Below are 24,208 nucleotides of genomic sequence, written 5' to 3' on the forward strand. Positions count from 1 at the left end.
TTTTTCTTTTTATCATTTAAGGCACTAATCTGGGCAGCATTTCTGCCCCAAGCAATGGTGCATTGAGCTAGTATAAACTAGCTTAACCATTAAATCAAACCTGACCTGATTCCAACAAAAAATGTAAATACTATTAGGTTTTTATATTGTGAAAAGCTTCAGAACTTCAAGAAGATAGCAAACAGCTAAAAAAAAAAAAAAAAAAAAAAAAAAAAAAGCAACCAAATTTCAAAATATTGCTAGGCACTTCTAATTATTAGTAAGTTATCTAAATAAAACTACAAGAACAAATACTTTTTGCAAATCATATAAACCAGTGCAGGCATCAAACTGAGCTCTACAACTCAAATTCTGCAAAATAAATCGTATCTTATTCTACTAAATTCTTTGAAAAAACTCAATTGATATGTATCCCTGAGATAGGAACAAAGTTATTCATGGGCCTAAAAGTGTGCAAGAGCAGTGCAGAAATACAAACCTGCTTGTGTTCTCTATACAGCACCCTTGAAGATCTATCCAAATATTGACAGAGTGCATTGACACTGAAACCATGCTGGTGTTCATTTAAACAAGGAGATTTGTACATTTTAGAAGTACAAGTAGCTAAAAGTGAATTCAGAAAACCTGTGTCTGCAATTTTATTTCAAAGTGATAGCAGTTAATAACAGTTACTACTGATAAACAGTAACTACCACTTTCCACTGCAGTCCAGAATAAAATTCACATACTGTTACTCACAGTATTTTATATACACATCATGTCCCAAATTAGTTCAGAGCAAATAATTTATTAAAAAATACCAACAAATGAAATGTGGAAATATTCCATGCCCAGTTCATTTCACTAAGCTGTAACAGACGTATCTACCCAAAACAAGCACACTCATTTCAGATGGGGGAGCACTTACATCACTCTGATGTTTACTGACTTCCATGGCGTGTTTGACATCTGGAGGTTCCCTCATRCGTGCATAGTCTGAAAATCCTTTCTCAGCATCGTGTTTTTGCTTATAGAGAACCTGAAAAGAGCAACATCAGACTTTTGTGACCTGAGCAGAGCAGGTATAATGACATGAGCTGGGTTAAAACTAGTGGCATAGTGCGCTTTTATTCAGGAAGAAAACAATTAAGCTCCTTAATGGAACCAGAACACTGAAATGAGAGCGGCTTCCACCCAAAACAGAGATCTTTGAGGCATAGTCAGCAGAGAGATTTCTCTGCATCTGTTATTACAACAGATGCATGAACAGACAGGGGAAAGCAAAAGTAATATACAGAAACAGAAAATTAGGCTTAGCAAGGTGAGAAGACAGCCCAGGGAGAAACACAAGCAAAAGTGGGTTTTTTTCCTTAAAACACACCTGAATCTCTGAGCTATATAACAATCTTCCATTTTCAGAAACAAAAAAATATTTTATGCATTTTTCATAAACAAATTATTTTACATTCAATACTCATAGTYCGAACTTCTATTTCTTCCACGGTTAGGAAACTACCAGCACACTAGGCATTTTGACTAGCCCCCAGGTTCACAAAGAAAAATAATATTTACATTCAATTGTCATCATGGTAAAGAAAAATGGAATTGAATTGTGAGTTTATAAACACCTTCACTTTTATAATAGAAACGGAGCTCAATGTTGGGCACTCATCCAGCTTTCACTGCRCTGTGTTGTACTTACACATACACAYTYTCATACTGMARCTGCCTGAAAAGCTGGACTTACACTTATGCTTGTCAGAAGCTTTCAGGCTTATATAAAGGAAAATTCACCAGGTTTTGATGATTAAAAAGCAGCAAGCATCAAGAAAATTCATCTTCTAATAGCTCTCATGAGCAAGCATTAAAATAATCCCCAAGAAAACAGCAAATGCTAAATAAGATTGAAAGCTGATCAGGAGGAGAAGGATTGAAAGTGAAACCCATGATAGCAATAAAAGAATACTGTTAAAGTTTTGAGACAGAAACTCTCAACTACAGAGATTCAGGCTCCTTTAGGACAGGATACTAGAACTGTGAGAAAACTCTGTATCTGTTTTTGTTTAAAGCRAGATTTCATCTGAGTTACAGAGCAGTGTGCCCAAAGCAATATGTCAGTATCTGCCCCGACTATCTCAGATTACAAAATGATATACAGGCTGAGAGATTAAGACAAAAAGGGGGGAGGGGTGTTTTTGCACTGCTTCTATGTGAACAAAAGTATCAAATCAAGAAACTTAAAATGCGCCATCTCCTTGTACAGTGTAAGGCAATCAGCCCTCTGAAGAAACAACACAATTGAAATTGAAACAAAAGGAGTCCGTAACTTGCCTGCACTGGCTACATCTTGCAAATGGAAAAGCACATAATCTAAACTAAAGGCTGAAGCATCACCGACAAAAAGGGTCATTATATACATATGCCGCAAAAACTCTTTTGTTAATTCTCCTTGCTTACACTGTCACWTTTAAGATGTTCCTCATTTAATGCCATTATGGAAAGACCCACASAGTTACTTTCAAAATCTACTAATTTGCAGRTATTTTATKGCATTGCCATTTTGCTGGTTCAACATCTCTGTTTTTCCCTTGGTGAACGGGCTATGTAACCAAGACATCAAAACACAATAACACATCRACTCCCAGCATGAGAAATTTAACAGAAATAACAATTAAGTATCCACTACCTTGGGAAAATATGACCATTTCTTTAGCTTAATGTAGCAGTATTTCACTTGCTTTGGCACTGTGTTCTTCCTATCTTTTCACATTATTTTTATTGCCTCGCTGAAGTAGTCTTGATGCAATCCCAGGCTAGGAGGGGTTCAATGGCTCTCGAGTTTAGTTTTGGGACAGTTTAGTGCAGAACTATTCCCAGATTTGTAAATCAATTCCAAGTAAGCATGAAAAAAATATTTATCATTACTTCATCAATATTCTTGGAACCATTATTTCCCAGGTTAGCATGCATAYATTTATTTCTCATCTCATGTTGATTTTCAAGTTTTGGCTAAACTGAATTTCYTTTATCACATCTACACATGAAACTACTCTACAGAGAGAGCAAGCATTATAGGTCACTGACATAACCTCTACCCTGCAGTGGCACCATTTATTAACTTGAGAAATACAAGGCAATTATTTAAGTAGGTATGACTTCAGATTGAACTAATTTGTAAGTACTCATTTTTTATTTTTCCTCTCTCTTGTACATCAGTGTGTCAATAGGAATTTGCATTAGGGAAGGCTTTGTGCTCTTTTAACCCCTGTCCTCTTTTAAGTCAGCTCTGACTGACCCACTGTTCCAGCATACTTTAAACAATATTACATTTTTATTTTTGCATTTCCCTTTACAGTCAGTAAGAAGAGCTCTGAACTTAAAATCCACAAAGCAGGATTTTTTAGGAGGAAATGTTCACGAACACAGAAACTGTCACTTCAATCTCTGTATAGAGAATTAGATTATCCAATGTATTTGTGCAAAAAAGAACTATAGAAGTCCAGAAGACGAATACCTGCCACCAAAAAAACAGGAAATCTTGAACAGGACATTTCATACCATTAAAAAATCCTGGAGAATTACATAAAACAGTTTGATGATGTGAAATACGATAGGAAATGATGCAGTAAACAACAAAAATTTTGCTGCAGTTAAAAAAAAAACCCTCTGAAACTTYCTCTGGAAGTTGAAAACATTGTTTAAGATTCTCTTGGCTCATCTTTATAAAGAAACAGGAAATAGTGTTCAAAATTGACATACAGTTACTCTTTGAGACATTGCMCTGTGCAAAGTAGAAAATTAAACTGCCTTCAGTTTGCTTTAGATTATCCCTTTAAGATAAGAGGGAAAAGAGTGCAATTGCTTATCACAGAAATAAAGTGATGAAAAAAGTGATGAAATGCTTCCCTTTTTCAACATTTTTGCCCCCTTAGCAATTTTAAATACCTTTATCATTTTTTGAGACACCTTATTAAAAAAAAAATATTGTTTTACATAAGGACTGATCGTCAGACAAGACAAAGACTTGGCAATGATCAGAAATTTTCCTTCTGAAATATTTTCCACAAGAAAATTGCATTTTTTTCAGAAAAGTTTCCATTTACTTTCAGAAAAATCAAAATGAAGACTTCCTGCCTAGACTGCTCTCATCAAATTTATCTTCTCATTGCAGAGAGCAGGGAAATTGGTGAGAGCTTTGTCGGCTGGTAAGGAGAGTGAAGTTATTCAGTGATGACAGGGACTTCTCCTCTTTCTAACTTACCCTGGGGACARCTATGACAAAAGTGAGGGAGGCAAATCTGGTTGCTCACTTTCAAGAAAGCCATTTAGAAGGCAACAGTCAAATTTTCTGTGAAGAGGAAGAAATTAACTTGATGAAAGCCACCCAAGTATGTGGGGCTATGAAACTTCCTTTTCATTTTCCTGAAATATTTTTCCCATAAAGAGTGTTAGGTCATTTTTTGTGGTCATCATTTTGGATAGATGTGCTTCTCTATGGGTATTTTTTCCTACTTCATGATGGTTCTACACAAAACACAAAAGAGCAAACATGGATTTCACACAAAAGCCAGCAGGCTGTCTTGTTTTAGGCCTTCCTGAGTATCTTGAAGAGAGAATTGAGTATGATTCAATACAGCCAGTATGGGGAAAAATTTCCACAGGAATAGAGCCACATGTGTCAGGGTGCTGCACTCCCCATGACARCAAATCCTGATGTCGGGACTGACCCTGCATGTAGGAGCCCTGATGGAGGAGATCCTGGCTCTGCTGGAGTCACTGACAATTGCCACATGAGTTACAGAAGCTGCTGTGGCAGCCTGTTGGCTTGGGAGAGGACAGGGGAAGGCAGCTGCAGATGGGGTATAACTCCTTGAGAAAAGCAGGAAATTACCTCTGGTTGCCTCCAAGTTCCTAAATCATGTGTGTGATTTGAACTGGTGTATCGAGTTACTAAACTGGGCTGTACATAGGCAGGGCTGCTGAGCAGAGCAGTACAGCAGCCCCAGTTCAGGGGCGAATTTGGAACTTTGGGAGAGCCCATGGCAAGAGGCAAAGCTGTGCAAGGAGGTGCTGTGGCAGAGGCACACCAGCCTGGGCCAGCAGGCAGCAGGGGGGAATGGTAGCGCCTCTCTTTCTGCCACACCATGATCCTCTAGACCCAGTGCACCTTCCTGGCAGGTGGGGCTGGGGATCCTGCCAAAAACACGGCACCACYGAGYRAGAAAAKMCCTGCTCAGTCTGCCCACRAAAGCATCCCAGCACAGCACTGCMCCTGAGCAGCATGAARAGGGAGTAATGCTGTGAWTTTGCTCTAATGCGAGYAGGGAGAAGGACACATACCCGTGTTTTCYGGGAAATCAGGAAATCAGCACTTGTTTTAAAATCAGCTTACTGTAACTGAGAAACAAACTGCAGCTCTGTGTCTGCAGCAGCCTTTCTGCAGGAGGGTGGCACAGTGGCCAGCTGGTGCTGTTCTCTCTCCTTCCTARGGCATGCCTGTAGTCTCCTCCTGAAATGATGACCTGAAAATTCACAATCCCAGCTAGACAGATGCAGCAGAAACACCCCCTGCCATATCCTAACCCAGCTGAAATCTGAAATCCTTGCATTAGCTACTGAGGTACCGCAGTGATAGGCACAATATGGATTAGATTTGAATACTGTGGAGAAGATTTTCACTAGAAAATCCCCTGAGATCTCTCTCAAAGTAGCATTAAATTCAGGTCCGCTGCAACAGTAACCACAAGTTGGAAAAATGTGTCAGCGTATCTTTAAGTTTTATGGTGTATTATGATTTATARTGCATCTACTCCTAAGGGGATGGTATGAATTTTATGGGAAAAAWTTCTCCTTAAATATAACTCATCCTATATGCATATTTTTTTTTCTCTATGACTGTTGGATGATTGAAGAAAACCTTCCAAAACTACCAAATAAAAATGYGATTCTTTTTTCTTAAAAGGGTTTTTTTGACGAATCAACGGTTTCATTTTCACTCTGTTATTTATCTTTTCTGCCACCTCACCAATGTTAATTAACCTAATTTGTGTAAACTAATGTAGAATGTAATAATTTGGAATTAATTTGGGAGTAAATCTGTGGCAAAATAGTTAACTAATGTTTCATAAATCAAGCTAATGGCTTTAAAATGTTATACAAGTTTAATTCCCAATTTATTTTTACTGTAATTCCTCTAATCACTCACTTTACGAYGAAATGTCACATTAATGTCATTTCAGCTACTGTGCTGCTTTAAYCTGAGTGTATGTATATTCCCTTTCAAATTCTGAAAACTAAAATATGTTATTTTCTCAGTATAGCCTTGATTAAAACAATGTTTTATATCAAAACTTTTTCCACAAGCTGTCCAGAGATTTTAGTCCTTTCTTTTGCTATGAATATTTTTCTTTGTCTGAAAAAGTATCACTGCATTACAAGAATGCATATTGAGATACAATCAATATTATGGATTTAGAAGCGTGTTCACTTGACACACTGGCTGTATTAAACTACGTGTAGTTGATATCTTTAAGAGAGGAGAATGCAAAAACAAGAAAACCATGGAAATGCTTGGTGGACAGARAGCCATCACCATCTATCAGCTGTAATTCTCATGAGAAACATTGAGAATCTCTAACCYCATTCCTGTTACACATACTTAACATTCACAATTCCACTGAGATCAGTGGGAGTGAAGGGTCACCTGCCTACTCTTGGGTATTATATTTTTGAATCCCTAAGAGCTACTGAACTGGAATTTACTATTTTACTGGTTTTACAAGCTTTATACTGYGTTCAGTATACTTGACTTCGTGTTTTATTCTATAAAATTTGTTGTGAGTTGTGTAGACCATCAGAAAAGCATTTATTGCTACCACTAAGTGCCTTTAGAAGTCATTAAAGCAGTTTTTTTTTTTTTATTTTGCCTTCAGCATCAAACATTTTACGTAGCTAATACAACACCCAAGTGGAAATAGTTACGTAAGATGCACCCATTCTGTAAGGACCATGGAATGTCACTGAATTCATTAATTCCTTATTGCATTCATGGATTTCACTGGCTTGATGCATACACTACAAGCTTTTAAATGAATGTATAACAAACATAACAAGTAAAATCATCAACATTTTTTAAATGAGTGGTTTCTGAAGTTAAGAAGTTATGGTGATAAACTCTGGATGATAAGCTCACCCAAATAAATCAACCAGGCAACCAAGTGTCCGCTCAAATATTTTGTTCAAAGTGTACATATTCTCACAAACAATTAATCTAAAAATCATTTTTACAATTCTAAAGCTGTACCTTGCTCTGAAGGTGCATTAATTCTTTKGCAAATACACTGTCAATCGTGGCTGGCATCTGCTGATAAAGAGAGTTGGAAAGGTCTTTCTTAGCAGCTCCTTTATACTTTACCTAGAGGGCAGAAAAAGGTAACACATAATGCAAATGTGAGGATACAGTAACTACAATAGTTATTTTTTCTAGTAAATAAAATTGTATAGACAGAATTGGAAAAATTTAATGTTGCCATTAACTTTCAAGACAAAAACATCTTTAAGTAATACCTATAATGGCATGTCTGCCATCATTTCTATTTCATCTTTTCATATTACAGTCTCATTTTAAAATTACTTTTTATTTATCCTGTGTCTCCTCCAGTGTTCAGTATTAGCAATTGCTCACAAAGGGGTTTACAGGAGATCAAACAATAGTTCAAATTCTGTGAGGCTTTTGCTTCAGATTTAAATTTTTCAAATTCACAAAACAATAATGTCAGCATTACTGGGAAAGTAACCATAAATACAAAAAATATTTTAAATTACAATGCCTAATGTCATTTATTTACTATGAAATATACAGTCCTTCATTAGAGGCTAATTTCCCACACGTATTATATTTTATATATATATATATATATATATATATATATATATATATATATAAAATTTGCTGTAACATTTGTTGCTGTTCCCCAAAACAGAGGGCTCTTTTTCACTGCAGTGGACATGCTGTTAAGAATGTCAGTGTCCAAGATTTGCAAATACAGGTTATGGGACACTAGAGGTCAGTAATTTACAAGATAAACCATCCATCACATCATTGGCTTCAGGTAATGCTGCAATAAAGGGGCACAGTGCTTAAGATTGTGGTAATATCAAACACACAGGGTTCAAAATTTTAAAGTATTTTTATATCTTTATTTGATTAATTAAGAGCAGATTCTCTGGAAAAAGATAGATGGATTAGATAAATACCCTCTATATACTGWATTTTTGTAGGCTACAATAGTCTGTCTCCTATAAAGCGCAATTACATCAGATTTACTCCCCTTGGGACATGCCACTCTTGCTCAGAAAACAGGARGATAAATAGGAGAAAAGCATTCATTAGATACATTTATACTGAAAGCCACACAGCAAATTGTTGTCTATCAGAGAGCTTAGAATGTGTATAAATTATGTGACCTCAGACAGCAATATTAGGATGCTCTTTATCGTAATCATAAAGGTAGCACCAAAAACAGGCCACCAAAAACTTTATTTTTGRCAGAAAAATCACTCAGAACCAGCGATTCTCTAACAAAGCCACTCTCTCTCAGGTGGAACTGCTGCTGTTTACCTGTGGAAAATAATCARAGGTGAAATCCTACAGCACATTGTACCTGGGACATCAAGAGCTGACAGTAAATGCTGCCCTGGCATTTTGGAAGCTGTTTTTCTTTCTTTGCCACCACAGCTCTGTGTGTGTGCACATGTCACAGGTATGTAGAGATACAGATATATACAGCTATATAGGTGATATATAGATACAGATTAGATAGATAGATATGGCTATTGATTAGAGACAGATAAATATAGATATAAAATATAGATAGATATATAGATATATAGATATATATATAGATATATAGATATATATATAGATATATAGATATATAGATATATAGATATATAGATATATAGATATATAGATATATAGATATATAGATAGATCGATATATCGATACAGATATAGATACAGATATAGATAGATGTAGATGTAGATGTATAGATATAGATAGATAGATAGATAGATAGATAGATAGATAGATAGATAGATAGATATAGAGATAGAGATAGAGATATAGAGATAGAAATAGAGATAGAGATAGAGATAGAGATATATGTAGAGAGATTATGCAATGCAAGTGCTCAGGCAACCCAGAGATGGCATTGACCTGATGTCTGCCCCAGGCCCCTTGCTGGAGGACAGGGATGATAACATGGACACAGTTTCCCTGTCTGCTTCTGTTTGATATCAGRCTGTGAATTCTCCACAYCAGGRAAAYTTTGCCCAGGTGTAATTTGCWAATCTCATCACCACAGAAAAAGTARCACTCCTTTCCTACTCCTCAGTTTATCCATACATAAAATGGGATAGCTAGGACTGGCTCAAAACCATTGGTAAATTATCTTCAAATTCAAAAATGAAAGTGTCATGTAATTCCAAATTGTTATTATTCAYATATATATCACACACTAATTACAGCCTTTTGAGTCACTGCAGCTTTAAACAGATTTGGTATTTGAAATAAGCCGTCCTTCCCCTACTAAAAATCACAGTATTCAACTGAAAGAGTTTTTAGGAAGGATAAGAAGCCAAAGAAAATTCTTCAGTCTTTTAGATCTTACCTCAGAAATAAAAGCACCAAGGCTTTTCACATGTTGTAGCTGCGGGGTGTCAGGTACAAATATGCACTTGCCTTTAGATTTTTTAAACTCTTCTTTATAGTGTATCTACAAAGAGGGGAAAGAGAAGTTTAATTGTTCTTAAAAGCACACACACATRGAAGTAAACTTTGYTTATTTTTATTTGTATTTTTTAAATTATTTCCATTTTATTTTATTCATGGATACTATGCTGAGCCGGCTTGCAAATACCTCGGCTGGATCAAATTAAACCATAAAGGGAAGCTACCAGTTCTCACGCACATTACCAGGGCTATGTAAAAGTCACAGAACTCTTTAATAATAAAGATGAAAAAGASAGGATTTTTTCTCTACATCTAGAGCACATTTTCACTACTGCTGTAGATGTTTTAGTATCTCAAAAGAAAGAAGAATCGAATAATTGAWCTCCTTGATCCTTGATCTCAAAGATAAAAATTGTTAAACTAACTTCTAACACAGACCTAGCAAGCACAGAATCTGTATAACATCATCAAATGCCCCTTTATGCATCCAAGAGTGACATGAATAAATTCAGGGGGCTACTGTCAAATCATGGTCTACAAAGCACTCAACAGTCATGACATTCAAGTAATAACAGAATTTCTTTAAGACCAAACAGATTTTACATTGACGCATTTTTTTAAATGTGTATGCACAAAAATAAACCATTAAAAAAAACCACAAAACAAAAAACCACTATGGCATATTTTGCAAAAAAAAAAAAAAAATTACAATTTTTAATTTTTTTTTAAACAATGAATCTTTTTCTTACCATGGGGCAAATAGTATGGGCAGGTATAATAATCACATGACAGTTGCTGAAGTCAGAGTTATTGTTTGTATTAGTGAGAATGCAAGAAGGATAAAATCTATGGACATGGTTAACGTGTAGGAACATGCATTATATAAAAACTGCATGAAGAAAGATGGTGAATTATGATGAGATRGACTAAATAAGTTTTAAAGACAGACACTTTACAGGGATAGCCTTAGATGTTTTCCRTGACATTTCTTTCTTTGTAGAGAGAATTATTTAGATCAATGCAAATTGAATTATTTAGTACTAAGCTTTCATGGTTATTATCTGCTACCATTTCTCTAACCTCATTTTCACATTCTGCATAACAGCAGCTTGAATTTATGCACTCTAGACTTGCTGACAAGCACTGACAGAAGCAATATGATCTGCATCTGAGCATTACAGAAATATGCAGCCTTAATATCCTCTTTCTCTGAATCCTTAATGGATATCACAAGTTCTAGTCTATGCTCCTCTACAGGGACTTAAAAAACTCACGAGMAGGATGGCAGCTTACAAGAATCTGCTCCTGTGCTTTCTAACACAATCTTTGTGCCCACTAAGAAATGGATTAGATAATGCCAAATTCATCTCAAACTCATGACTACTTAATCCTCACACAGGAAATAATTTTGGTTGTTACTGAGCTTGCCCACATTTGGACTACTGAGAGAATCTACATGTCACTTCCAAATCATCTGCTTTTGTGGATTCCAGTCTATTCTGAAAAAAAAAAAACTCCTGGTGAACAACGAATGTAACATTACTGTGCCATGACTTTAATCAGGGACTCAAAGCCAATGGGGCTGTAACCTGTGTGTGACACCATCCTCCCAGGTAATCGCAGAGTAACACACAAAAAAGGGCAATTTTATGATAAAATTTTGTGACAAATATGAGCAGGCACTTACTGTTCATCCTGCACACGTGCATGGAAAGTTTACAGAGCTGACTGCCTACTGGTTGGGTTTGATGGCACTTCCAGAAGAAACTCCTGTAAAGCTGTCACTCTGGCAGAGGAGACAGAGAGTCTCATTGCTCACAACTTGAATTACCCACAGACACCTGAAAGCTGACTGTAATTATATCCATTTTAATTACAGAGCAATAATTACATTCAAAAACCAAACATGAAAGCTTCCTAAGGCATCTCTTAACGGGGGGAATGACAGAACACGGCTAGAAGAAACAAAGCTATTCTGCTGCAGAAGTCATGCATTCAAAAGAACTGAAAGCAGTAAATGACTAATGCCACCTCCTGAATCCATTGTTATTCACATTTGTTATAGCTACTCACAGAAGCCACAAAATGCACACAGACTCAAATGGGCAATTTAGAGAGAACATATAACAAAATTTTGGTCAGACTGTGATCCAACACACTCCATTCTGCTRCAGTATTGCCCACATTGCTTGGAACCAGAAAGATGGAAGATTAAATGGGACAAGTATAATGAAGTCATGATACCTGCAGTTAAAAAATATATTTAGTGTAAATGATGCAAGCAAGACCTTCAAGAGGTTGGCTATTATCAAACATAAACAAGGCCTGGAATGAATAGGCAGAGAAGCTAATTCTCTCTACAAACTCTTCAAAGTTTGTAGTTAAAAATTCAATGCCTAAAGTATTGAATAGGAAATTTTTCCTGCCAGTGGCTTTCCCCTCACCACAAAATACACTGTTTAGATTGAGCAGATCTAWTAAGCCTTGTGAAAAGAAATAGGAAAAATTTTCAAATGATGGCCTGGAGCCACTGCTCTTTCAATACATTTCTGAAGTTCAATAGCTCTCTAAAAGCACAATTTTTCATAGCTCTCTCCAGATCCTTTTCYTCTCCCTGACTTTTCATAAAACTAACTCTGACTAGCAGCACAACTATCCAGTAAAGTGGATTAAAATTCCTAGACAACCACCAAAACAGTAAGTTCAAGCTGCATTTTTTTCTTAATGGATATTGTATGGAAAGATCAACTTCATAAAACAAGGGCATCCAAGCTTTAAGCTGAAGCTTCCTGGTTTAGCAAGAAAACTCATCTCACCCATGGCCTGTCCCATCAGCCTTTTACAGTGGGAAACACAGAGAGAGACTGTGGGCTAAAGGAAAAACTCCAATGTAACAGCTTAATCCAAGCAGCCACCATTCCTTTTATTCAGGGACACATGCTCATTTAACTTTAATACAAATATACTCAAAAAACTATTCTTAATAATCTTAACATCAATGGTGTAACTATGTCAACAGTCATCATGCCAAGATCCATTGTAGAACTGTCATATCTAAAATACTCATCTATGTTTGGAAAAACAATCAAAATATCTGAACCTTCTTATCTAGCTTTTATGCTAGAACWAAAGGGAACCCCTTTCCTTTAAGGATTCACTTTCCAACCCTATATTTCTTAATTTACAATCTCTCATGCGACTGTATCAGACCACAGATCCATCTAATACAGAATCTTTGTGGCTGTAGGAACCCAGAAAAAACAAGGGGAGATGGCAGGGACACAGTATTATTACTCTATAGTATTTTCTCCAGCAATTCCAGCCTCAAGGTCTGCTTGAGTCAGAGGCTGTGACTAGTAAGGGTGAGTCCAGGGCAACAGCTGCACCCAGGATTAGGGGGTCAAAACCAATGGTTTGGCACACCATTTCCACTCTTGACTAGGTCTTTTTGGCCTTTGCTTCATAACAGAGACATCCTAAAGCAAAGTCGGACTCTGCAAGGACAGATGAATGGCAAGTAGTTCTATTTTTTGCTTTAGGGGATAAGAAGCACTGGTACCACTCATTATCAAAATTCAGCAGAATCTTCAGAAGGCAGAATGTCTGCCATTCTATCAAAAAGAATTATGATAGTTTGGTCAATTATCTTGTATAATTGCTCCCATCTCTGCTTACAACAGTATTGACAACCTCACACCACATAATCAAAACGAAGAAGAGATGAAAATACCGCAAGCAAATGGACATGCTCAATTTCAACATGGAAGAGAAAAGGCCTGGAGAGGAAGGCAATTCAAATAAATCAAACACACATGACAGTTTTGAAAACATCTGTGGAATAAAATTGCATAATAGAGGGAGATTAAATGGAATGACTGTCGAGAGAAACAATCCAGGGGGTATCACAGCCACAGAACAAACATCTGCCAGCCTCAAATGAAACTGGGGATTTTCTCAAGAACCAGAGCACATAAACGCTTCCCAACTTCCCCTACACACAGCTCAAGGCTGACAGTTACAGACACACCAAGGGCTGCCACTGTAACACTTYTTCAAAACCATACTGCCAGATTAAAGGCAGCCTGCAAGGAATGCAGGGCAAGCGTAACACAACCCCAGTATCTCAGGCATGTGCGCTCCTGGCTCTGCATTCTGCTGGAGGGGTTGTGCTGACAGCTCCACCATCAGAAAAGCACAATCACCCAGTCTCGTGGCCAGCAAGGACACAGGCTGCTCCCCCAAGGTCATCTGAGGGCCAAATTGTGAGTGCCAGAAAACCACTGTGCGCATTAAATGTTCAGATGTACACCAATCACAAATCCACAGAAACGGGAGTTTGTGCAAAGGCTCGTGCTAAAAAGGATAAAGAATATATAAAAAGTTCTGAAAGTCAACAAGTCATAWATTGAAGGTAAGAATGCAAACTCCTTGCAATTTATTGGCCTCCACAATGAAATGTGTAAGGTGAGGAGTTTGTACCCAAGCACAAAGGACATCACTGGTTTTAAGAAATTCCCTTACAGCAAAAATTCTGGGAGACAAAATCCATGCTCTATTCCATTCAAGCCAATGAAGAAAAACCTACTGATTTCATCAGAGGCTGAATAAGGCCCCAAAGCTGGATGTTATTTTTAAACACAAAGCCTCTTTTTTGAAATTAGATTGGTCTGGACCATTACATATTGTTCTTGCTTTGAAAGCATTAATAACACTTTGCCATTATGCCTGACATATCTCAAGGAAAATCTAACACACTTGCAGGCTAAATGCATCACAAGTTTTCAGCAAAAGCCCACATCCCTGAACCATTATAAGCTGTAGAAGCCTGGCTTAGTTATTCACCTTAGTTCTCAAGCCCCTCCAGAAAATCAAAGAAAATACAGCCACTCCATTTATCCATTAATTAACAGCCACAACCAACATTACTCCTAATGGGTACACAGCACAGTAATAATTCCTTTTCAATTAAAGATGTCTTCAGCATTTTTCAACAGTTTTTCCCTTTAAGAATGGTGACCATGTTTAAAAAGAAGCTGCATGGACAAAAATAAATGCATTTTGGGTCATATAAGTGCTCCAGGTCCATTTTCATTTTGGCCTTTACAAGAGTTGACAGGCACTTAATGCACCATATGCCCTTTTTTCAACCCCAAAGAAAGCATGTATATACCYATCAGTAAAAATATTATTAATCTCTACTACTTCCTAAAGTGGCTTGAGTTTACAAGGAGCCATCATGGTAGCTTCCCTTAAGAATCTATCCAATTTTCAGCACTCTTCCTGTGAAAATTGAACTACTTCAATTTTCAATGGACAAAGAGAAAACTCTGACCTTGTCAAGCCACACTTTCAAGTCAGCACTCTAACACTTTATACATCCCAGATCCTGTTCTTCTGAGTTAACTATTCTTTTCTGACACACAACCCMGGAAAGTTTGTACCTAAAATGTAGATTCTGCATGTTCTATTCCCATTAAATCAACAACCAGAATCCAAATATCAGATTACAACAAGAGCCAGACACCTCTTCTCAGTTTTTTTAGAACATTTGTCAAAGCAAGTCACTCTCTCCTCAGAAAGGTCTCCTCTCCTGCCAACCAGCTTTCTCAGAGGAGAAATATCACTCTTTACATCCATGCACACGAAGGGACAAAGTTACTTTTCAGACACATTGTCGCAGAGGGAAACAAAAATAAACCTCCATCAAGGTAAATCTGATGCTGTTATATTGAAGCAAGCAGATCTATTCCGATTTCAAATGTCTTGGACCTGATCTATGATATTTGTATGTTTCTATAACTGATCAACTGTTTTAAAAATCTATAGTAATTTAAATCAAGAATTAGCTAGCTAAATAAATTTTGAAGATATTCTTGCATTTCAGTGGATTTGTCCTATAAGCATTGCCAATAACAATATGCTCAGCAGTTTTGGGTGTCTATCAGCAGAGAACAAAAGATAACACTGAAAATTCGTCTTCTATTTTTAACCTCCCTCCTTACAGCTATGCATGCTGGAAACCAGTTTAGTTCAAAGCAATTAAACTGCATAGGATTAGGCTACAACCAGAAAAAATACTGCWTTTTCCTGAAAAAAACAGCCAAGGTGCTCTCATGGCAGACACTGCCTGAGACCCACATTTTGAAACACTCTCCTTTCTAAGGCCTCTGCTTTGTACCATCCAAGTGCTCTGGAAAGTTCTTTCTTCTGTGGCTGMTAACTTACAGCACCMCAGTAATCTGTRYTTTTCTTTTCTTTTTTGTGCTTYTATTATTTGAGCCTTGGAYGGGCACATGCTACACTAYACACATTYGAGAMAATATRTRTCATAAATATAAACCCATTTGAAAAAATAATTSYAAATATGAGGATGTAAATAGTCACCATCACTTACATCACTTATTAATTCACTGCATTTTCGGGCCAGTTCCATATTTCTGTCCTCAATAACAGGCTTGAGGAAGACCTGAAAGAGAAAGGTAATCATTCCACATTTATTGTCCTAAAGAGTGAAAACAGAAGGAATGAAGTACTTTTCAAAACTGTTAGAGTTTAACTCACCTGTTCTTCTTCTTCCTCATTCTCATTTTCATCCTCCCTGAGATCCTGAATGGCAGACACTCGCATTTTAATACTTTGTGGGAAACAATGAAAACTCTTAAAAGGTTCAGTGCTGCAGGAAACAGCTCAGACCCTCCAGCAAGCCTGGAATCAATGCYCCATTTGTGTCCTCCACTGCACTTAGCCCTACCACAGTTCCTTCCCTATTTAGGCAGCACTTGACAGCTTTTATCTGAACAATTCAGAGTGAGTGAACTGAAAGGCATTGCAGATGGCCTTGCTGGCTATCACTCACAGCAGAGCTAACGCTTTCTTACTGATAAAATATAATTAAATTAACTATCCACAACAACTGTTTTTAAAATTACTATGAATGCAATTAAAATACTGTGATTGAGTTAATTAGTAATGTAAGTAATTTGGTAAAATTAACAGGATTAAAAGGGGAGCATTGACTCTAAGTTAATGGGGAACTGCCCAAGCCTAAGATTCAAGGCATCAGTGACTCCAAAATTAGCTATCACAAAACTATATTTTACTGGCCCACTAACAATGCTTCTTGTTTAAAAAGCACACTATTCTCATTTTCCAATAGGTGTAACTGCTAGTATATTTTTTCCGAATCACTTCTTTTCCACAAATCTTAAAGAATTCCTTAAATGCTTTCCATGTCATGTCAGCTGCAGGTTAAACCTGTGCATACATAGACACAAACAAGTCTAATTATTGTATTACAAGTAGACATGGCTATGTATTCCCACAAACACACAAGTTCCTCCACTGTTACAAACTGTCATGGTCTGTAGTCTCAAAACCAACCTTTTCCAGTRTGAAGTCACTGACTCCAGCTGCTATGAAACCCAAATGTCGATGGGTGCAGTGTCAGAGTKTTTACTTCTGTAAAACAAGCAAGAAGATATTACAAGACCAATTGGAGCAATCAGCATTTTAACATCATTTCTCTTTCTAAACTGCAGCTTGTGTATTTCTCATTTTGTAGAGGTCACGATTTTGAACTTCATGAAGCTAAATCATTCACTGCTGCGCAGCTTTGCAATCAGGCAAAGATATAAGGAATGTGTGCTCTTAAAAAAACTCTTTGAAGATTTTTAAGTACATGTGCCCAAATACAATGTCATTAGAGCTTATTTTAAAACAAAAATTTCCTTAGAAAAGAAACATTTCAAAGATGAGAAAAAAAATAGCATTTGATTTAGTTAAGATCTGAAAATTTGGAAAAAAAAACTACTAAGAACAAAGGCAGGAACTGCTTTCAGCCTAAACCAAGAGACAGAACTCTTTATACATTAATAGCACAGAAAGCTTCAAGACTTTCCATTCCATTCTCAAATACAATCCCCTCAAGTTCAGGTTTGCATTGGCATTGCTGAAGTTGAAATTTAAACATAGAAGTCTGGTTTGTGTAGGTGAGAATTACCTGAGATTCACACTGACAGCTTTTGGAGCTCAGGGCGTTTCATCCTGGTGGAAACAAATKGTTTAGTTTTATGAGTATTCACAGTAACAGGCCTTTTTTGAAGATTATGGCTATGGCAAATATATTCCTAAACAACAGACTCATGCATTTTAAGGACCACATGGTAACGAGAGAGTACCTACAAAAGTGTCAGACAGAAATGCAGCACTAAGGCTTCACTTTGGGGTTTTTGTGATAATATTGCCAATTCTATATTCTTTCAGTSCAATTTATTTCCCTTTCCTTCCTACATTTAATAAATTTTTGAAGTGGAGACATCGAAAAAATATTTAAGAGCTTATAGAAAAGCTATTAGTAGCTGCAAAGCTTGCTGAATATGGAGAAATCTTTTGCTATTTTTTGCACTGGAAAGCAAATATSGTCAAAATTACAATGCCAAAACTGTTCATATTTCGGGGCAAAAGGAAGGTGTTCAGCTTTTTAAAATGGTTACATTATATCTGGTGGGTTTTCAGCAGCTGCACAGACCAAAATTTATATATTAATTCTGGTTTTCCTGCAAAGGCTTCTGCATAATACAAATGTGCAAGATCACTTTCGGTCAGCCCTGAAGGGATCAGGCACTTGGACTACATGGTCAATGAAGTCCCTTCCCACTGAAATGTTCTGCTCCAGTCCATTCTATTTTATTTTACTGTCTGTAACTACTTGGATAGAATTCCTTTTTTCTCATTTTTGTATTATCTGGGTCAGGCATAACTAAACATTAAAATACCCTGTGCCCCATGGAAGTTCCATAATACAAGGATTGCAAGGCAGCTGCTGTAACTCATCATACCATAGAAAAATATAATATTATGCACAAAGGGAGCAAGGGGGAAAAAATCACAGAATCAACTAACCATACACAAGTTACTCAAAATTCCACTTTTCACATAACAGATGTGGCAAGACACAGAAATCTGTCTCACTTTTTTTTCATCCTCCTCAAAACACTGAATGCTATCAGGAAACATTTGCTGTGCAAAAAAAGCAAGCCTGAAGATTTAATATATCCAGATATAATTCAGAGAATAATTTGTTAGGACCATTTAATTTTTGCATGGTTTAGAAGTRCACTATGATTTGATTAGCAGCCTCCAGGTCAAGAARAATCATAGAAAAGCTTTGGGGGGGAAGGGAGTYTAAAGATAATCCAGTTCCAACCCCACTGCCACGGACAGATGTGCCACTCCCTGGATCASACTGCTCAGGGCCCCATCCAACCYGGCCTTGGCCAAGTGACCTCGAACACTTCCAGACATGGAAAAGAAGCTTTAGTTACCYCTRTAAGAGGCAATAAATAACMTAGAACCAGCAGGAATATTTGGCACTGCAAATGTTTGTGTACATTTCCAGTATTTTTTGATTGCTATAAAAGTACTAAATCTAATCTGAATATAGACCTAGTTAAAATGCTGAACTTTATGTCCTCTAAACAATTAYGAACTGTGTTGAGCTAAAGATTACTTTCCACCTACAAAATCTGCAATTTCACCAAAACCTCCAAATAGACACTTCTGAATGCCTAATAAATTCTGAATTCCACTATATGTAATAGAATAATCCATAGTCTTTTGTTCTGGCATGAAACAGCACAGATTAAACAAAATCCAACTGTGCAGAATTTTAAGAAAACATTGTAATGGAGTGCTAAGATGCGTATCCACAGTATTTATATGCACACAGGGCATGGAAAAATTAGAATGTCTTATTTCTTTATAAACATMTTAAAATGTGTACAAAGGGGGGAATGGGTTCTCCAGGGACGTACCCAACCTGAACTGATTCAAATTTTGTAAGACAAAATATAGTTCCAAAATATAGTATAGTTCCACATCTCTACTTCCACACACCTGCATGGACATTTCTCATCTCAGCTCAAATTTASCCTGGATTGTTTACAGAAGCAGTGTATCTGCAATATACAACCTTCACTTATGCTGTGAAAGGAGACATTTCAGTCTCCCAACTCTTAGAGCCATCATTCCATGCGTCACCGTACTATTTTTTGTCACAGAGCATTACTCAAGTACTTGATGTAAACACATATCTGCTGAGGAGGCAGAAGGGGCAGAAACATGGGGTGTAAATGAGCCCAGGCCAAGCTGGCCCAGYGTGTGAATGGTGCACAGCTGGGCAGCTTTCACACTTTGATCACACACAGCTGAGTCCACATCTGGCCAAAGCCTCACCCTCTCCTTGTCCATCAGTCTTTCAACAAATACATTTGGGAGTTGTTAGCCTAGAAAGTTAAAATGTTTGATCTTGTTTTGGCCCTGATATACATAACAATTGAGCAGTRATTCTCAGTTCTGTCCCTGAATAAACAATACCTCTGGAATTTGTTGGCACAATCCCTAAAAGCCTTCTGATATATGCAATGTCTACATGTACTGCTGGGCTGAAAGGATCAGGCTACCACTTCACAGAACAGCAGAACCTGTGTCTGTCCTGGTAAATATACCAGAAACCTCAAAATCTCAAACCAATTTAATGCAGAGTTCCTCCTGGGGTACTTGAACATAGGGTGTGAATTAAGGACCAAGGTATTTCAGCTGGAAATCTGCACAGCAAGCACAATGCTGAGATGAATATACATTATGAATATACTCCATTCAATTCTGGACTCAAAACCTAAYAAGAGCAAAGGTAAAGGTAGTGTTTTAGCTATCCTGTTTCCAATTGGTTAAAAATCAACCCACAGACATCCCTGAAATTAAAATGTTATTTTCTGTTCTTACCGGACAGACACAGACAACACTGAAATAACTGCAATTAATTCGACACAACACAGATGGTGGTGTCTTTTCAAAAAGCACACAAGGCATTTTTAAGTGCTRAGACTCAATTACTTCTCATTTTTAGAAATACTCAGACTAGAAGTTCCTAGCAGTCCTCAGTAATGAAGTTCATTGTTAGGCTATCAGCACCAGAATCACAAACAGAAAAATGTGAGGAATCCCAGCCTGCCAGTTTTAACATCTCTGAACATGAAATAACAATTCATATTAACTAGAGAAAATCAGAAGATTACTCTATTTAGAGAAAAAACTTACTTATAAATTTCTATCTGTCAGATCATTAACACTGACATTTGCAATGCCAACACATTATCAACAGCACTTCAAAACCTGCAAATACCTCATTGCTCTAAGCTAGGATTTTCATTCAATCAAAATTATTTTATTTAATATTTTGGTAATGCAGAGAATGGCAATGATACTTTCAAGGATAAATACAAATGAGAGAATTCTGACTTTCGAATCCCAGAAAATCTGTTGAATGTTCAATGCCTAATAAATACATAAACACTGGCATTTTTTTGTAAAGTCACACTCTCAGAGGCATTGCCTAGCCTAACTGGATTTTGATGGCAGAGCATTTCAGATGTCTRTATTGTACACAACTAGTTTCACATGATAATACCCAATCTAATCCAGATACCAGGAGCACTGTAACCTGAGTTAGTAAACTCTTTCCCACACAGCTCATTATCCTGAGAAACGAACCCAYTGAAAAGGCAGAATATTTATCAGGGCACAAGATTGTGCCATGCATGTGTAACCTTAGCTGTGGTCAGGAGCAATGCATTAAGATAAACCAAAATAAACCATTAATATAACCCAAAAATCTTCATTTTCCTACCAATATTTGTAATTGTTTATGTTTACACAATACTTTCTAAGACTCAAAACTGTATTTCCTAAGTGGGATACACAGTTCTACCTATTTTTTCATTTGTCAAGAAATTAAATCCTCAACAATGGAGGAATAAGTTTTTTCCACTCCCTCAATATTTTCAGTTTAACCAGAAGCCTGAAAAATCTATCCCTCCTACAGCTCCTTTTGCAAGCTGATGGATCAGGAGCTGAGAATCCACGTTTGGCACTGCAGCTGTTTAACCCACTCCACCTGACTGCTGTGGCATTTCCCTTTGTGGAGCCCCTTGGCCCTTACCCAAGGGTTCACCTCAGTGTAGCAGCCCACCAGGGCAGAGCAGAGGAGCTCTTCAGCTCTCCCAACTCCTACCAGTGCACTACAACAATGAATAGTAGGGATATTTTTCATATTACCTACAAATTGGAGCCCCAATGCTCCCGTGTCAAGAGCCCCACAGATGGTGCAGTGGGGAGTGATACACATCCAAGATATCCCTCTGCTCTGCAACTTGTGCCTCAGGTTTCACAAGGCTGTTCTACAGAAATTGGCCAGAAAAAGAAATTAKCAGCTGATGGGTTGATGTGTGAGGTATCCATAAAAGCAAAATCACATTCAAGAGAAGAGAGAGTTAACGGCTTTTCTCTTAATGCAGAAGAGTTCAGAATATAGATCAAAGTTCTCCATCCACAAAACTCATTTTATCCAAAACCAAATCCTATGAAAGAAAGAGACAGGAATAYATAACAAAAGTTTGGAAATTTTCTTTGTTTCCACATCACAGCTAAAATCACYGGTGATTGTAGGGGAAAGTGAAGCCAGTAATAAAAAAGTTTCATTTTGCATCAATAAATCCTAAAAAGCTATGGATATTTTCTTTTTCCTTTCAGTGACAATACATACATATATAGCTTACTGTAATCTGAAATAATAGAAAATATGCATTTATCTTATAYAGACACTCTTAGTTCTTAGCCACATAGATTGGGCATGTTTGCTTGCCAGGAATTTTTCTTGTGGTATTACCTTGAGTTCAACTGCCTGAACTGACAAAATCTCCTGGAGCAGGAAGAGAAAATTGCACATTTCCTATAAAGTTAATTTTCAGCCTATAACCCTCACTTCCTCAATGAATGCATTTTTCTAGAAACTAAAGCCACAGTGGTTTATTTTAACTGTATTTGAGTTTCTTCTTCTTCATATTTCTGTACTTGTGTTTTAGTAGTCCCGATAATGTAACTCTGGACAGAATACCAAAACCATAAGTWACATACATCTTTAAAAAAACCTTTAAACTTCACTATTCTGGAACACTTCATGTTACTGTGATTCTCAGATAAGTTAAATTTGCATCAATTGCTACAGACAGCTGGCTCTGGAATAAAAACTCCCTTCTTCATTGACAGTTATTTTAAATAATAACTTTAAAATTTCAGAATAGTCTTCAGAAAGCTCCCCAAAACAAAAAAKATTAAGTCAAACAGGCCAGGGTGAGAAAAGAAATTCAATGAATACTTCTGAAGTAAGTCACTGGTTCAATGATGAAAAATGTATTTAAGTAATTTCATTTTTTTATCAAGAGAAGTATTTTCAAGTCAATTGATGCAGAAGGTGTATTTTGAAGTACTTCCAGACTAAAAGACAAAAATAAACCTTTACTTATGCAAAACATGCAACAGTTTTATTGTGCTTAAAATTACTGATTTTTAAATCTCATTTGGAGGGAAATAAAAAAAAAAATCTACTTTGTAAGTTGTGCCCATCATAAGATTTTACCAAGAAAACAAGTTACACATACTTTGTGTCCAGAAGTGCTTAAATCTGGACTGTCACAGTCAAGCTTCTCTTTCAGCCTTGCATAGGTTAACACAGTGACACTCAAGAGCTGTACTATGAATTTAGCACTGCATTAGAAAACAAAACACATAATACATAAAATGCACATTCAGAGAATATCCAGTTTTCAAGACAGAATTTATAAAGACTGATGGATATCTTATTCTTCCCAATGAAGTTACTGTCAAAATAGTCTACCTGAATGGAGTGTATTAATTTTTAAGTGCTTATAAAAGCTACAATGGATTACAAAATAAAACTGTTAATAACTCTACATTGAAAAGAACCTTTTAACAGAGAACCCTGTACTATGAGATCTCTGGACAGCCTAATCCTGTCATTATGTTCATGGTTGCAGTTGAGGAGAGTAACTTAAAATTTCTTACACATTGACTACAGTGTTGCAGAAAATACACTAAAAATTCAATAGCTGGCAATAAGTCACAAGAATGTTAGATTCTTATGTACAGCCTGTTTAACAATGATATACACAAGTTTCCATGACAACAGKGACAAGATGATAAAAACATCTTCCATCATTCACTGGAAAATAGTTTCCTGCTTATATCATTGATGAAGTGGCAAGTAWCTAATTTAGAAATGTCGACTTGCATTTAGTAACATATTGTTATATTCAAAGAAATGCAGATCATTTTTTTAAAGGATTTAATTAATATCTGAACCAGATTAAAATTATTTATGATCTGACTTTTTAGTCTTTTAAAACAAGTTATGTTAATTTTATCTTTTACTTTAGATATGGTCCATAGTTTAGCTGCAAAATATCAGTTTAAAAATATTTTACCCCCRGGGAATTCTCTGAACATGGATGAAATAAAAGCTGATATAGCACTTTCCAAATAAACAGTGAAGATTTTAGCAGAGGATTGGTTTATTTTTCAATTGGCTTCATTTTGCTCTTCATTCACAAAAAAAAAAAAAAAAAAAAAAAAAAAAAAAA

The 24,208-nt window shown here is 36.5% G+C and overlaps 1 protein-coding gene across 3 annotated transcripts in view; it reads right to left on the minus strand.

Moving 5' to 3' along the window:
* Nucleotides 1-24,208, minus strand: part of NEBL (nebulette) — a 244,553-nt gene that overhangs the window by 73,037 nt on the left and 147,308 nt on the right. The window contains exons 1-5 of one of the 3 annotated variants that reach the window (XM_057383647.1): nt 16,275-16,345; nt 16,108-16,179; nt 9,652-9,756; nt 7,283-7,393; nt 908-1,018 (exon numbers count right to left, since the gene is read on the minus strand). The exons of the other annotated variants lie outside the window; for them this stretch is intronic. Coding sequence (XP_057239630.1) covers nt 908-1,018; nt 7,283-7,393; nt 9,652-9,756; nt 16,108-16,179; nt 16,275-16,340 — 465 coding nt within the window. The 5' untranslated portion in view covers nt 16,341-16,345. Of the gene's footprint in view, nt 1-907; nt 1,019-7,282; nt 7,394-9,651; nt 9,757-16,107; nt 16,180-16,274; nt 16,346-24,208 lie in introns of those variants that run through there. 3 annotated transcript variants of the gene reach the window in all.

Source organism: Malurus melanocephalus, unplaced genomic scaffold (assembly GCF_030028575.1).
Source record: "Malurus melanocephalus ecotype Western Australia unplaced genomic scaffold, MMel_1.1 scaffold_14, whole genome shotgun sequence".
Lineage (NCBI taxonomy): Eukaryota > Metazoa > Chordata > Aves > Passeriformes > Maluridae > Malurus > Malurus melanocephalus.